The following is a 12821-nucleotide window of genomic DNA, read 5'->3' as shown; positions in this document are numbered from 1 at the left end:
GGTATATATTTTTGTTTCTATTTTGCTGCATTGGTATCACTTTGGGTGGCATTTCTTCATTTCTGAGTGCCATTTATACATTGAGGTGTCTGAGACTCCTGCAACAATGCTTAGCTCCAGATCTCTGCTCTCTGTGTACATGGGCGCGATGGAAACAGGTGCAAACTGGGAATTGCTCACAGCTTTCAATGCTGGCTTGCTGGAGTAGGCACTTAACTTTGATAGCCAGAGGAGCATTTCCGTTATGGGTTATGGTGAGAAAATACACATGGCACTTCTGGGATCCATATGTTACCCTACTTCTGTGACTCAGCCATTTCAGGTTGGGCAAGCACCATACAAACACAAGTCAGTGAGAGCTGAGTAAATATACAGGCTGTTCTTGTTCTCTCTTTGCTCCAGGAAGCCTGTTTGTGGCCTGCCAAGCTGTAAGTACTCTTCTTAGTTTGGCAGAGTCTTCTGAACTACTCCATTTGTTACCTGTGGAGCGTGTCAAGAGCTTGGTGACGTAAGTAAACTCTGCCTGTTCTGTGATTCTTCGTGATTCTCCTTGGTACGGCAAAGAGTTGACTTTGCCTTTATGTAGGGGCTTGTTAAATTCCAATTTGTGTGTTGCCCATTCTGTTATGCTGGCATGTTGCTTCAGTATTGTGGTTAAGGTAGCAATGTTGTAGACACTGTTTGTTTGGAGAGCCAGGTAGGTGTAGTGCCTGTTCAGTGGTGTTTTCTCTGCAAACTGAAGCTTTCATAGCCAGCTGCAGGGTAGTGTCAAATACGTTGGTTCTAGTTTTACGTAGGAGCACTACACTTAATAACTGTGTGTTACATTATAATGATAAAAGAGACAGGAACAGCACTTTCTGAGTTGTGTCAAAAGGCTGAACTTCTGCAGTCTGCTGGTGGTGTTGGGATTCCTCCATGTCCTTACATACCCATGTGTGTGCTTGCTCCACAGCGGGAGGAGGTTTTGTATGCTCCATTTTATTTATTATAATTCTATTCTACTTATAATTAGCACATACAACTGAGTGGCTGAAGGGATTGAGGGAGACCATTAATGTCTCTCCAGCAAATCCTGCTGAACTTGTCATCTCCCATCACTCTTGGGCTGGAGCATCTCCAAGTCTTTGGTGGCTTGAGCTTCAAAACATCCTGTTCAGTTAGGAAGTCATGGTGCCCACGTGTGAGGCACGATGGAGATGAAGCAGTTTGCCCAGATCAGGCAGGAAGTCTTGGCAGGGAGCTTCAGTCTAGTGCTCTTCTGCCAGCTTTGGGCTGGGGGTGTGAAACCCGCTTGGAGCAAGGGATGTAAGGTAGCAGAAGGAGGTTTCCCTGTGGGCTGGCAGGATTCCTGGTGCCTCACCTAAGCCTGGATTATTTCTTTTCTGTTGAAGTTGATCACTGACTGGGCACCTGGGCAGTAGCAGCAGCCCTTGTCTGACATATGCAGATTTGTTTTCTGCAGCTCTGTGTGTGTCGGCCCAGCCTGCTAGCCCCAGCTTGACAAGCCCGATTAGTACAAATGAGGAATCTCATGCCTCTTGGGCTGTCACAGGTAATTGGGCTTTGAGGCTGGAAGCCAGCATGCTGGTGAAGTCTGACTTCACCGGTCTGCTGGTGCCAGCAGAGTCTGAAGTCGTGTGGAATTTTACCTTAGTATTGTTACCATCGCTACTGCCTTATTTTCGAATATCTGTATTGTTGCAGTGCTGTTAGTATGCTAATAAACCACTCTGTTATAGCACTTTCCCTTCAGACCCCTCTGCGTTGCTGTTGGCTGATCTCTATTACACGAGGTTGGCATTGTGTGGCTGCCAGGAACCCCTTTCCCAAGAGAACCTAATGGACTTGTTTGAGAAGTTGCATCCTAATATTTCCACTGGTATTTCCAAGGTAATCTGCTTTTTTGAGCATGCGCAAGATAATTTGTATTTTAACAATGTAATTTACGTAAACTGAGTTAAATGGCAAAGGCTGACAGGAGAAACATGAGACTGTGTAAAGCTATTCCTTCCGTAGTATCTGTTTAGGACTGTGTCCATTTCTAAGAGGCTGCCATGGGTTATGAGTTAACAGAGGTTAACTTCTAGCCCTGCGAGGCTTGCTGCTTCCCTAGAGGTGAATCAGATCAGGAGCCTAATATATTAATTTTGAATTGCCTGCTAGACTACAGGAGCTCATCTGTTTCTGAACTCTAGGAGGAACCTAGCAAAATCAGCCTCCTGTGCAAAACATAAACCTCTATTTAGGCGTGTTTGTAGCCCGCGTTCTCCTGCATGCTTCTGACATATGTTTCCCCTTTGGATAGGTCCGGCTATTGACTGTTCGAATTCTAAACCATTTTGAGAATCCACCTTCTACACAGATTGAGGTAGGGCTAAAACTTTTCATTTAACATTTCAAAGCCATCTGTGTTTGATGTTGTGTGTGAACAGTTTTCCACTTTGCAGAAACAAAGCATGTGTCTGGTAGAGGTTGTCCTCTGCTTTTGTGTATTCTCATTCCCGTTTTATTTCTTTGTGCCCCTGCCTCCTGATGTTTTCAGATGTGTGAGTTTTGGCGCCTAAGTGGTGGAAAACAGAGCAAGTCCCTTGACTTTGTTCTTCCGTCCAAAATGGCTGGGACTCTGTAGTTTTGTTGAAATACCTTTCAAAGAGGAAAGGATACTCTAACAAAATGAATGCCACTTGTTTGTTCAGGGTGATGGCACAGGGGAACTGCAGCCAGTATTTGCCATATTGCTCCAAGCAGAACTTGTGCCAGCAACAGTGAATGATTACAGAGAGAAACTTCTGCATTTGAGGAAACTAAGATGTGATATAGTGCAGTCTGCAATACCAAGTGGATCTTTGCAGGAGGTAAGCAGTTGTCAAAAAGCAGTTGTGGCATTCCTTTATTCCAAGAGAATGTTCTTATTCCATCACACGGATTGGAGAGTTTTTAATAAGAGTTCATCAAAAAATCAATTAGCTCCCGGATTAGGTTTTAGAAAACTTACTTGCTAGTAAGGATCACAGCTCCCATTGTCCTTGGGACTGTTGTGTTCTCTTGGATATTTAGTAGAAGAACAGTGATATCTAGATAAATGGCCCACAGCCAGATTAATCAGGTTTTGATATCATGGAAAGGAAGGCAAATGATTCCAGGGAGAAGCGAGTCGTGAGCAAATTGAAAACCATGACATTGCCATACCCTCAGCATGGTTGAACATTGGTAGGATTGCCATTGGCCTTTGGAGAGCCTAGCTTTGGGATCTTGCTGCAGGGTGAAAATCTTGCATGCCTGTGACTGTTGAATCTCCTCTGCTGCTGAGCTAAAGGGGACCTTACTTTCTAGATGTTGGAAGGGTCACAATTTTACTAGTTAAATGATTGTTGTGGTTTAACCCCAGCCGGCAACTAAGCAGCACACAGCCACTTGCTTGCTCCTCCCCGGTCGGATGGGGGTGAGAATTGGAAGGGTAAAAGTGAGAAAACTCGTGGGCTGAGATAAAGACAGTTTCACAGGTAAAGCAAAAGCCGTGCACACAAAGCAAAATAAGGAATTCATTCCCCACTTCCCATGGGCAGGCAGGTGTTCAGCCACCTCCAGGAAAGCAGGGCTCCATCGCGTGTAACCATTACTTGGGAAGGTAAACACCATCACTCCGAATGTCCTCCCCTTCCTTCTTTTTTTCCCCAGCTTTATATGCTGAGCATGAAGTCCTGTGGTCTGGAATATCCCTTGGGTCAGTTGGGGTCAGCTGTCCTGGCTGTGTCCCCTCCAGACTCCTTGTGCCCCCCCCCGTTCCCCCCCCAGCCTGCTTGCTGGAGGGTTGGGGTGAGAAGCAGAAAAGGCCTTGGCTCGAATGTGTGAGCACTGCTCAGCAGTAACGAAAACATCCCTGAAGTACCAACACTGTTTCCAGCACAAATCCAAAACATAGCCCCATACTAGCTGCTATGAAGAAAATTAAATCTACCCCAGCCAAAACCAGCAAAATTATCATGGATTTGGTGGGAGGGGTTTTTAAATTATTTTTCTGGCTGTTGCTGTACCTGTATAATTTTTTTACCTTGACTTGTAAGCTCCTGTGAGGAAGGGTTGTAGGTCAGTCCTACTGCATGTAGGTCAGCAAGGAGCCAGTCCAGAGGACATGCTTCTAGGCCTACTGCAATGAAGGCTCTTCAGGGCAAACTTTCCTCTTTCTGAGGTCCTTAATGCTGCTATGGGATCCCCGAAGTTTGAGGGGGAGGCAGGCGATCCAGATCATCTGCTGTGCTGAACTGTTTTTTGCACATTCATGGTATGTAGGTGTGGTGACTAGATCTCAGTGCGGCTTACAGTAAATAGGGTATAGATTTCCTCATGCAGCTATGAGACAAAGATGTGTGGCTTGCTTCATTACTTGTAGTACTTCTGAGGACTTCTTTGATCAGAGTTTCCTCTGCGAGAGGAAGAAAGGTTAGAGGAGGTTGGTTGGTGTTTAACTATTGTTTTTTACATCTCAACAAGATGGTATTGTATGCCATTCTAGGTGCCTCTTCGGTATTTACTGGGAATGCTTTACATTAACTTCAGCCCTCTCTGGGATCCTGTAATTGAACTCGTAACGTGAGTATATGCAGTTGGATGCTGCAATCTGTGGTTGTCTCACAGAACATTCCTTCTATTGTTCTGTACACAAAAGCTGAGGTAAAAATACCCGATTTGGAGAGATCTGTGCATGAGAACCTTCATGTGAAATCTTCTGAAACTAATTTGATCTCTCAAATAAATCACAGCCTGTGCAGACTCTTGCTTTTTAACTTGGTTTCTGATTTTTCTTACTATTAAAGGGAACTTGTAACAAATGTGGTCAAATAGCATCAGAGTTTTGACTCAAAGGTAGCAGGATTTGATTAGTATTTCACAAATGCTTAAAGGAGCGAGAAGTCCCTCTCAGTTTCCCCGTCTCAGGTGTCTGCTTTCAGCATGACTTTATCTTCTTGTTTTTTCCCCTCCGTTGTATGATTAAAAAGGATGGGATTTCCCCCTTCAGACTAGTGAACTGATAAAAAAAAAATTAAACCAGCTCTTCAAAAGATGTGTCCATGCTAATTCTTCCTTTGGTTCTATATGATGTTACTGTATAGAAGTCAGTAGAAGGCTTGAGAACATTTTTACTCCATTTGAGTTCGTTTGAAGTCATGAGGTGCAACCAGATTATTTTAATAACAATTGACATTTGGGATCCAGGAGTAAAGGCAAGGAAGTGCTACAGCTGTATTGTGCAGATGTCCTGTCTTCGGACACCCACATTGAAGCAGTGATCGAAGCCTCTGATTGTGTTAGTTGTTAACTTGCCTACTGATGCATGGCTTTTTTTATTTTCTTTTTACTTTTGTGCTGTCTTATGCTTTTTTAGTTCTTATGCAAAGGAAATGGAGAATAAACAGTTCTGGAAGGTCTTATATGAACATTTGGAGAGGGCTGCTACCTATGCTGGTAAGTCATGGATCCTAAATCTTATTATGACAGTAACCCAGCTAATTGTGAATGACATGACTGCGTTTTTATGTGCCCCAAATTTACATGTGATGGGGGAATTCAGAACCAGGGCTCTTGACTACCAGTGTCATGTCCAGGACAGGAATGGAGAGGCCTGGGAGAAGTCAGTGTCTCCTCCTGTCCTAAACACCAAGAAGTATGTAGAAAAGGCACCTGCATTACAGGAGGGAGTTGCAGGTTGCAGGAAGCCATGCAGCAGTTTCATCCCTGCTTAAGGCTGGCTCTGCCCAGACTGATCAGGAGCAATGACAAAACCTGTATAATGGGGCTGACCATCTTTCTGCTGCATAGATTCAGTGGAATTCCTGCAAACAGTGTCTGTCTTGGGTGTGCTCTTGAGGTTTAGCTATGGGTGTATGGAATCTATGATTTCATGATAGAGCCATAAGCATGCAGCCATTTGTGGGCTTCTGTGTTATTCAAGAGAACTGAGCTTAACTGAGACGCATCAGGGCTGTAAGGCATCCTAGAATACTTTCTAAGCAATGCAGGTCTTCCAGGTCAGTGTTAAATACAGTTGTCTGAGCAGGTACCTGTCCCCAAAAGTATTACTTATGTAACGGGGGACCGATCCCTTGCTAGTGGTGATAATGAAGTAACCTGAAGAGATTTTCTTCATCTGTTCTGTAGAAATGGAGCTGCAAAATGAATTAGATGAACAGGAAGAAAGCATTGCTGAAACAGAAAGCAAGAAGATGCCAGAAGGAGGGGTGGGGACTGTCTTCCTGGAGCAGCTGAGGACTGGAACAGATTGCAGTGAGCGGCTGGACCACACAAACTTCCGTTTTCTACTGTGGAAAGCACTGGATAAGTTTCCAGACAGAGTGGAGCCTAGGTCGAGGGAACTTTCCCCACTTCTTTTGAGATTTATTAGGTAAGTAAGATTTATTTTTCATTTGAGAGGACACATTGCTCTCAGTGCGTTGCTGAGCTTTAAGACTATGGTTATCCCATTATAGACTTTATTTCCTGAATGCATGGCTGATGCGATGTCTCTTTCCAGTTAAGATAACCTTTTGATTGAAATGTGGATGCTGTTAGAGACATCACACAAGAAGCAGGCTGAAGTTAAACTGGCAGTACGTTTCTGCTGCTTAGTCTCTCATTTATTGACTTGCCACTGTCACAGACTCATTACACCATTAGAGAGTGGTTTCAGTAGAAATAAAGTAACTTTTTTTAAAAATGAAAATACATTTTCATATGGAATCACAGAAGACCAAAATATTTTCCCTCAAGATGGGGAAAATACTGGTTTTGTTAGAGGCTGATTGAATTTCCTGCCCCTGGAGGGAGAGCAGTGGTGTGCTTGCATGTGTGCACATATCAGATAGTATGATGCACGTGGGGTCGATGTGATCTTGCGGCAGGGGAAGGTTTCTGATACTCCTTTTCTATGATTAGAAAAGCTATGTTTTGCTTGCCTTCCTGGAAAAATTGAACCATATCGTAGTAGGTTAGTTTCCTCACTTACTCTCACACTGCCATACTCACTGTTCACCTGCCCACTCAAGCAAACACAACCCCCATGCCCTCCACAGAACCTCTTTACAGACCTCTAGTAATTCAGCGATTCGTGTCTCTTTTCCTTTCCACCAGGTAACTCCAGTCTCCTTTAATATATTTGGTCACTGCCTTATATCTCTAACTTGTAGGCCAAGAAGCGTATACTTAGTGAAATACTCTTCTTTGGGAATTTTTAGCCATATAGTCTCGCAAGACACAGTGCCATTACCGATGAGAATGGTGGATTGTGGAGTTTTTAGTTGTTCTCGCCCTGAAACCCTGAAAAATGCTAAGCTGCTTAATTCCTTCCTTCTTTCTTTTTTAAACACAGAAACGAGTACTACCCAGCAGATTCACTAGTGGCTCCATCTCAGGATCTTAGAAAGAAAACTAGGGGTACAGTAGCAGCAAAAGAAATACCTGCTGAAGAGGTGAATGATGCTGCTATGGAGGAGGAGGAAGAAGAAAAGGAAGAAGGGGAACAGATTACTGTAGGACTACTGAAAAAGAAAACAAGAAGAGCTGCTGCTAAGTGAGTATTTTTAGTTTTGCCTTGCTAGTGCTCTCATGGAAAGGCAGATTCAGTAGCTCATGTTGAGATAAAAGCTATGTTTTTATATATATTCATTTTTCTTCTTTTGCTTGCACTTCATAACTTTTCAGTGGCTTATAAGCACTTGAGAGTCAGAAACTGCCTGCACAGTACTAAACATCCAAAGACCCTGCCCAGGCTTTATCATTATCTCATTACCTGCTGACAGTCTGTGGTTTGTGTTACTTTAAGCAAAAATTATGTGGTATTCTGAAGCCATTGTGAAGTTTTCAGAGGTCACTGTACCTGCATTCCCCTGGCTTCTCTGTGTGGATCTGTTGGTCTTTTAAAACCACGAGCATTGCCAAACACTTCAAAAAATGAGACTATTCAATTAGGTATTTTAATATTGGGATTCTGCCATTGCCTACCTGTTAGAAATCTTGGTCCCAGTCGTCGCCTTAGGGACAAAGATTTTTATTTGGTGGTGGTTTAGACTGAACCTACATGCCATTGTAATGTCATTGTTTGCAGCGCGGAATACATGGAGAAAGTGACTCTTCGTATGAACTCTCCACAATTTGTCTAACCAGAGTCTTTTTACCCTGGTGACCTCTGTCAAATGTCCATTACAAATACATCATAAAGATTTGTAGTTTGCCACTTTTTCTGCAAAGGATGGCCCTTGTAATGACAGAGGACTTCAAAATGTCACCTTGCATGTTGGAACACGACAAGTATTTGATATGTAACCTGAATTGTCATTTAATCCCAGGTGTCTTACAGGTGTTTCATTTTGTTCCCACATTCTGGCTTGTATCTGTAAATTAGCAGGAATTAAAATACAGTGACAGTCCAAGTTTTTTGGATTTGTTTTGTTTTGTTTTTTTTTCCTTTTCAACCTCCATCTCAAAATGTCCATGTGCTGAAGTGGAACATTAGTTTCTGGTAGCAGTACCAAAGGCGTAAAAGATTTACCGGAGGTGTGTTAATGAGTTCTGGACTGACCTCCCTTTGCCTTCACCCTGGACAGTTCACGCAGTCAGGCCTGTGCCGCGGTAGGAGAGCCCTGGTGGGGCTGCACTCCGCGGCCCACGAGGTCTGGCTGAGGCAGCGGGAGGACCCACGCCTGCCCCAAACTCGGCGTGGGGTTGCTGGAAGGTGTTGTACTCGTCCTTTGGCCGAGCCCATGGGGGAGAGTGGCCCAGCTGAGTGTCTGGAGAGTTCAGTGTAAACTACCAGGGGGAGCAGCTGGAGGAGGACAGCCTCTGCCAGCCCCACAGCGCATATGGTAGAGGAGATCTCACACCTTCCTTATCCCGGTCATCTCTCTCCTCTCCCACAAAGTGGACGTAGGGCAGATGTGGGATGACACAGCCACTTCTAGAGGAACGGAGTCCCATCTGTGCTTGCAGCCCAGCATAAGTCCAGCACAGTCTGCATCCTGGCTGTTTGTATTCCTTTCTCGTCAAAAGCTGAGCCCATCTAGAGCTACTGAGGAAATGGCCTTCTCTGTGCAGTGAAGTGACAGCTGGAAAGAGCTGCTTAGGAGAGGGAACAAGATAATTCTCACTGTGTCTCTGAAATGGAGGCCTGTAGACTAGGGATCCTCTTGTGTGGTGGTTTTTTTTCTTTCTTGTTAATCAGTTTTAATAAAAGGTCTCCATTTGTTTATGATAATGCAGGTTTCTCTCTTCTGGTCATTTAAAAAAGTGTTTTGATTTTTTTTTGTTTGGTTTTACAGGCAACTAATAGCCCACTTACAAGTTTTCTCTAAATTCTCGAATCCTCGTGCGCTGTATCTGGAGCAGAAGTTGAACGCATTATATACCCAGGTGATGCTATTTGCTGGCTTTTAGAATTACTGCTGATAAGTGAACTCATTGTTATTTGAATGCAGTGTCTGAGACAGCAGAAGCCTGTCACTTTCCGAACCCAGGCATGATAGCTGAAAAAGGAGCTGTCGTTGAGAGGGCTTCCTAGCAGGCTTCACTTGATATGAGCCCCTTTAGCAAAGACCTGCGTGAGATACCTGGCTTAGTTTGTCAGGAGCGGCTCATGCAAACAGATCTGGCACAGACAAGTAGTAGTCTTTGGCAAGGTGGAGGAGTGGCTGTAGAGGGAGTCTGTTCCACTTGCACGGCAGGATCTGGAAGAGGATTTTGAATCCAACGCTTGGCGAAGACCCAAGGAGATTTGTCCTTCTCCTACAGTGTTGTATCTATGAAGAGTAGGGTCAGTGTGAACAACAGATCATTTTGCATCAAATAAAGAAAACAGAATTTGTTCCTGAAGAATACTCAGTTTGATTAAGATTCCTTTTTGAGGGATTTCCCTGAAGGGATTGTGAAAAATAGGCCTCTGAAGAGGGATTGTAAGTCTTTATCCTACACTCCTTAAAAGGGTGTTTTATTAATTTTACTAGGTTTTCTTGGTTCGTGACTTGTGGCTTTGTTGAGATCATTAGGGTTTGCTCTAATTGTTCCCAATTTGTGTTCCCTGAGGCTGCGGTCAGTGGGCTGTAGAACTGTACTAAGCGGCATGAACTTGTTAGTTCCCTGGGTTTCATCTGGTACCCGGTGTGGGAGTTGGAAGGTCCATTCATTAGTCCCCAGATTTGAGAATCTCTAAAGAACATCCACTCTGTTTCAGTCAACCTCAGAGTTTTGCTTAGGAAAAGAGTTGGTCCATGTGTTTGCTTGTATTCTTACAAAAATATTGAACAGATGTGTAAAGGTCGAAACAGTGTGTGAAAACCAGCCTGACATAAGAAGAGAGATTACTTCATCACTTACTGGTTTGGGTAGCCTGCTTTTTAATCCGGTCTTCCCAAATACCTAACTGGTAACTGGTTTTGGAGGCTGAAAACGCAAGCTGACGGTGGTCCAAAAGACAATTACGAAAAACCAAATATTATAACTATCCTATGTAGATGGGGGGGGGAAGTGTATATGAGCTACCAGCAGCCGTGTCCACTTTTTATGAGTGACTGTTGTGTATTCACATCTTGGCTTTATACTGGCAACGCATACATTCTGTTTCATTTTGATAAGTTAGTCCATGAGCTTGGAGCCTTTGGGTTGTTTCACTATTTTCAATAAGCACTTCTGTCTTCTAGACAGGGACTCAACTTCTTTCTTTCGTCATTTGCAGTTACTGTCCCATCAAGATCAAAGTGTACAGAGAATAGCTCTTGACTGTATAATGACATACAAGCATCCTCATCTACTGCCATACAGGTAAAAGCTTTTATATTATTTTAGCACCTGTGAATGAGCCTGCTGTCATATCAGAAGCCTGCTGGGGGTCAGTTGCCTCAAAGAGAGATCCTTCCCTGTATTTGTTGAAGACGTATGTATAAATTTTAATTTTAGCCAGCCGTATATTTCCTATCTAAAATGAAATAATAAGGTCTTGAGGTTGGTCAGTGTCTCTTTTTGGGTTTCAGGAAAATGGCATCACTTTCATTCTGTCCCAGAATAGTGCGTGCTTAGTAGTTGCATCATTTTCAAAGGGGTCTTTTATAGCGGTGAATCATAACCACCCAAAGCGACAGCATAAAAACTGTAGTTTGTGTTTGAATAATCGCTTCAGAATGTGTCCAGGAGGTACTTTGCTACATAATTAGCTTGAACTTGCTGGGTTTTAAAATATTTTCTGATAAAAGGGTGGGAACATAGTACTTTAATATTTTATATACAGCATAGATTAGATAGGTAGGTAATTTAGATATAGATGCATGTGTGTGTGTCTGTTTATTTTTATAACCCTACCTGCCCTCAAATAATGTTTATTATTGTCAGGGAGAATTTGCAAAGGCTACTGGAGGACAAGAGTTTTAAAGAAGAAATAGTCCACTTCAGTATTTCTGAGGAGACCGCAGTGGTAAAAATGGAGCATCGACCAGATCTCATCCCTGTTCTTATGAGGTGTGTCATGAAGTGTGGGTTTAAAAGTTTCATGTCAAAGTAGCATGAGCAGAGATGTAATGCTGCTGCTTCTCATTTTAAACAGTTGAGATAAACCTATGGTTAATGGTATGGTTTGATGACTTTAGTTTGTGATGTTCTGTATGGTTTCCTTATTAACACATTTATGTAATGTGTTATGCAAATAGTGTTTTCTTTAAAAACAGCATTTTGGTAAATACTGTTTCTGCTAAGGCTTACAGAGAACTGTGAGAACATTTCAGTTCACCGAGTATTGCCACTTATTTTTATTAAGATATAGTGATGCAAGTTGTGCAGACAACTAGTTTTATACCTGAAGTCTCCAGCAAAGCTTCCATTGTCGTAGCAGAAGCTGATCTTTCACTGGGATGGTTTTGGGCAATGTGTAGTAATTCAGTGGAGACCCTGAAGAGGGGACTTCCACTCAGCTTGTTCTCGCTAGAGAATATTTTATATGGAGTTTCTCCTGCAGAATAAGAGGTTAGGAAGCAGGTGGCTTGCTGAAAGCTAATGCAACCTCTTTTTGGCTCTTGAAGAATTCTCTATGGCAGAATGAGAAACAAAACGGGGAGCAAAACGCAGGGCAAGTCTTTGGCGGGCACTCGCATGTCAATCGTTCTGCGATTTCTTGCCGGCTCACTGCCCGAAGAGATACGGATGTTCTTGGATCTACTCTTTGAAGCTGTGAAGCAATTCAGTAATGGTAGGTACAGGCAGTAGAACCTGGGGGTATGCTACTTCCTGACCTGTAGAGATGTGGGAGGTTAAATATGTTTAGTACTGTTATGTGCTTCAGTTTGTCTCTAACAGTGCCTTGGAAGGATGAAAGTAAACTTCTGATAAGAACTGAGATTCCCTTGAGTTTTTTCTTACAAAGCACGATTGCTCTGTTTTACAGGTTCAAGGTCAGAAGAACTTAATGACTGCCACAGCTGTGCAAGTAAGCTGTAGCAGGCCAGGAATGAGCAATTGCTAGCATTGTAAGCTAGCCTGCATGTGATGGCAATAAACAAAGGTTGTAAAGTGCTCTGGTACTGTAGCAGTGGGAGATGTCTGAGTGTCAGAGAGAGATGGATACCTACAGCTGTCCTTATGTAAAAAGCTGAATGTGAGGATCTGTAATTTAGGGCCAGATGATACTATTTTTCATTGAAAATTATTTTTGGTAGTGAATATCTTCATGGGGCTTCTCTAGATAAGTTGCTGTCCCTTTGCCTATTGCAGGGCCTTGCCAGACTGCAGTGCTTCGAAGTGACCCAGCACAGGAATGTCAACAGTGCTTTACATGAACAAAACTGTCCTCG

General features: G+C 43.2%; 1 protein-coding gene across 1 annotated transcript; it reads left to right on the top strand.

Annotated features, from left to right (window-relative positions):
- The first annotated feature begins 355 nt into the window (after nucleotides 1-355).
- LOC138682430 (small subunit processome component 20 homolog) lies at nucleotides 356-12821 on the top strand. Its single transcript, XM_069773244.1, has 13 exons — nucleotides 356-508; nucleotides 1743-1893; nucleotides 2309-2371; nucleotides 2700-2858; nucleotides 4517-4593; nucleotides 5387-5466; nucleotides 6160-6403; nucleotides 7367-7567; nucleotides 9312-9402; nucleotides 10721-10806; nucleotides 11371-11496; nucleotides 12054-12220; nucleotides 12742-12821. The coding sequence occupies exons 2-13, from the start codon at nucleotides 1843-1845 to the stop codon at nucleotides 12804-12806; spliced, it is 1410 nt and encodes a 469-aa protein (XP_069629345.1). The 5' UTR covers nucleotides 356-508; nucleotides 1743-1842; the 3' UTR covers nucleotides 12807-12821.

The sequence above is a fragment of the Haliaeetus albicilla genome, chromosome 28 (genome assembly GCF_947461875.1).
Source record: "Haliaeetus albicilla chromosome 28, bHalAlb1.1, whole genome shotgun sequence".
In the NCBI taxonomy this organism is placed as follows: domain Eukaryota; kingdom Metazoa; phylum Chordata; class Aves; order Accipitriformes; family Accipitridae; genus Haliaeetus; species Haliaeetus albicilla.
The sequence above is the reverse complement of the archived record's forward strand: the minus strand, read 5'-3'. Positions and strand labels throughout refer to the sequence as shown.

Coding starts and splice junctions, on each gene's coding strand:
- LOC138682430 (XM_069773244.1), top strand. CDS start 1,843: ATGGACTTGTTTGAGAAGTTGCATCCTAATATTTCCACTGGTATTTCC. Junction 2,372..2,699: donor CACCTTCTACACAGATTGAG/GTAGGGCTAAAA, acceptor TTGTTTGTTCAG/GGTGATGGCACAGGGGAACT. Junction 5,467..6,159: donor GAGGGCTGCTACCTATGCTG/GTAAGTCATGGA, acceptor TCTGTTCTGTAG/AAATGGAGCTGCAAAATGAA.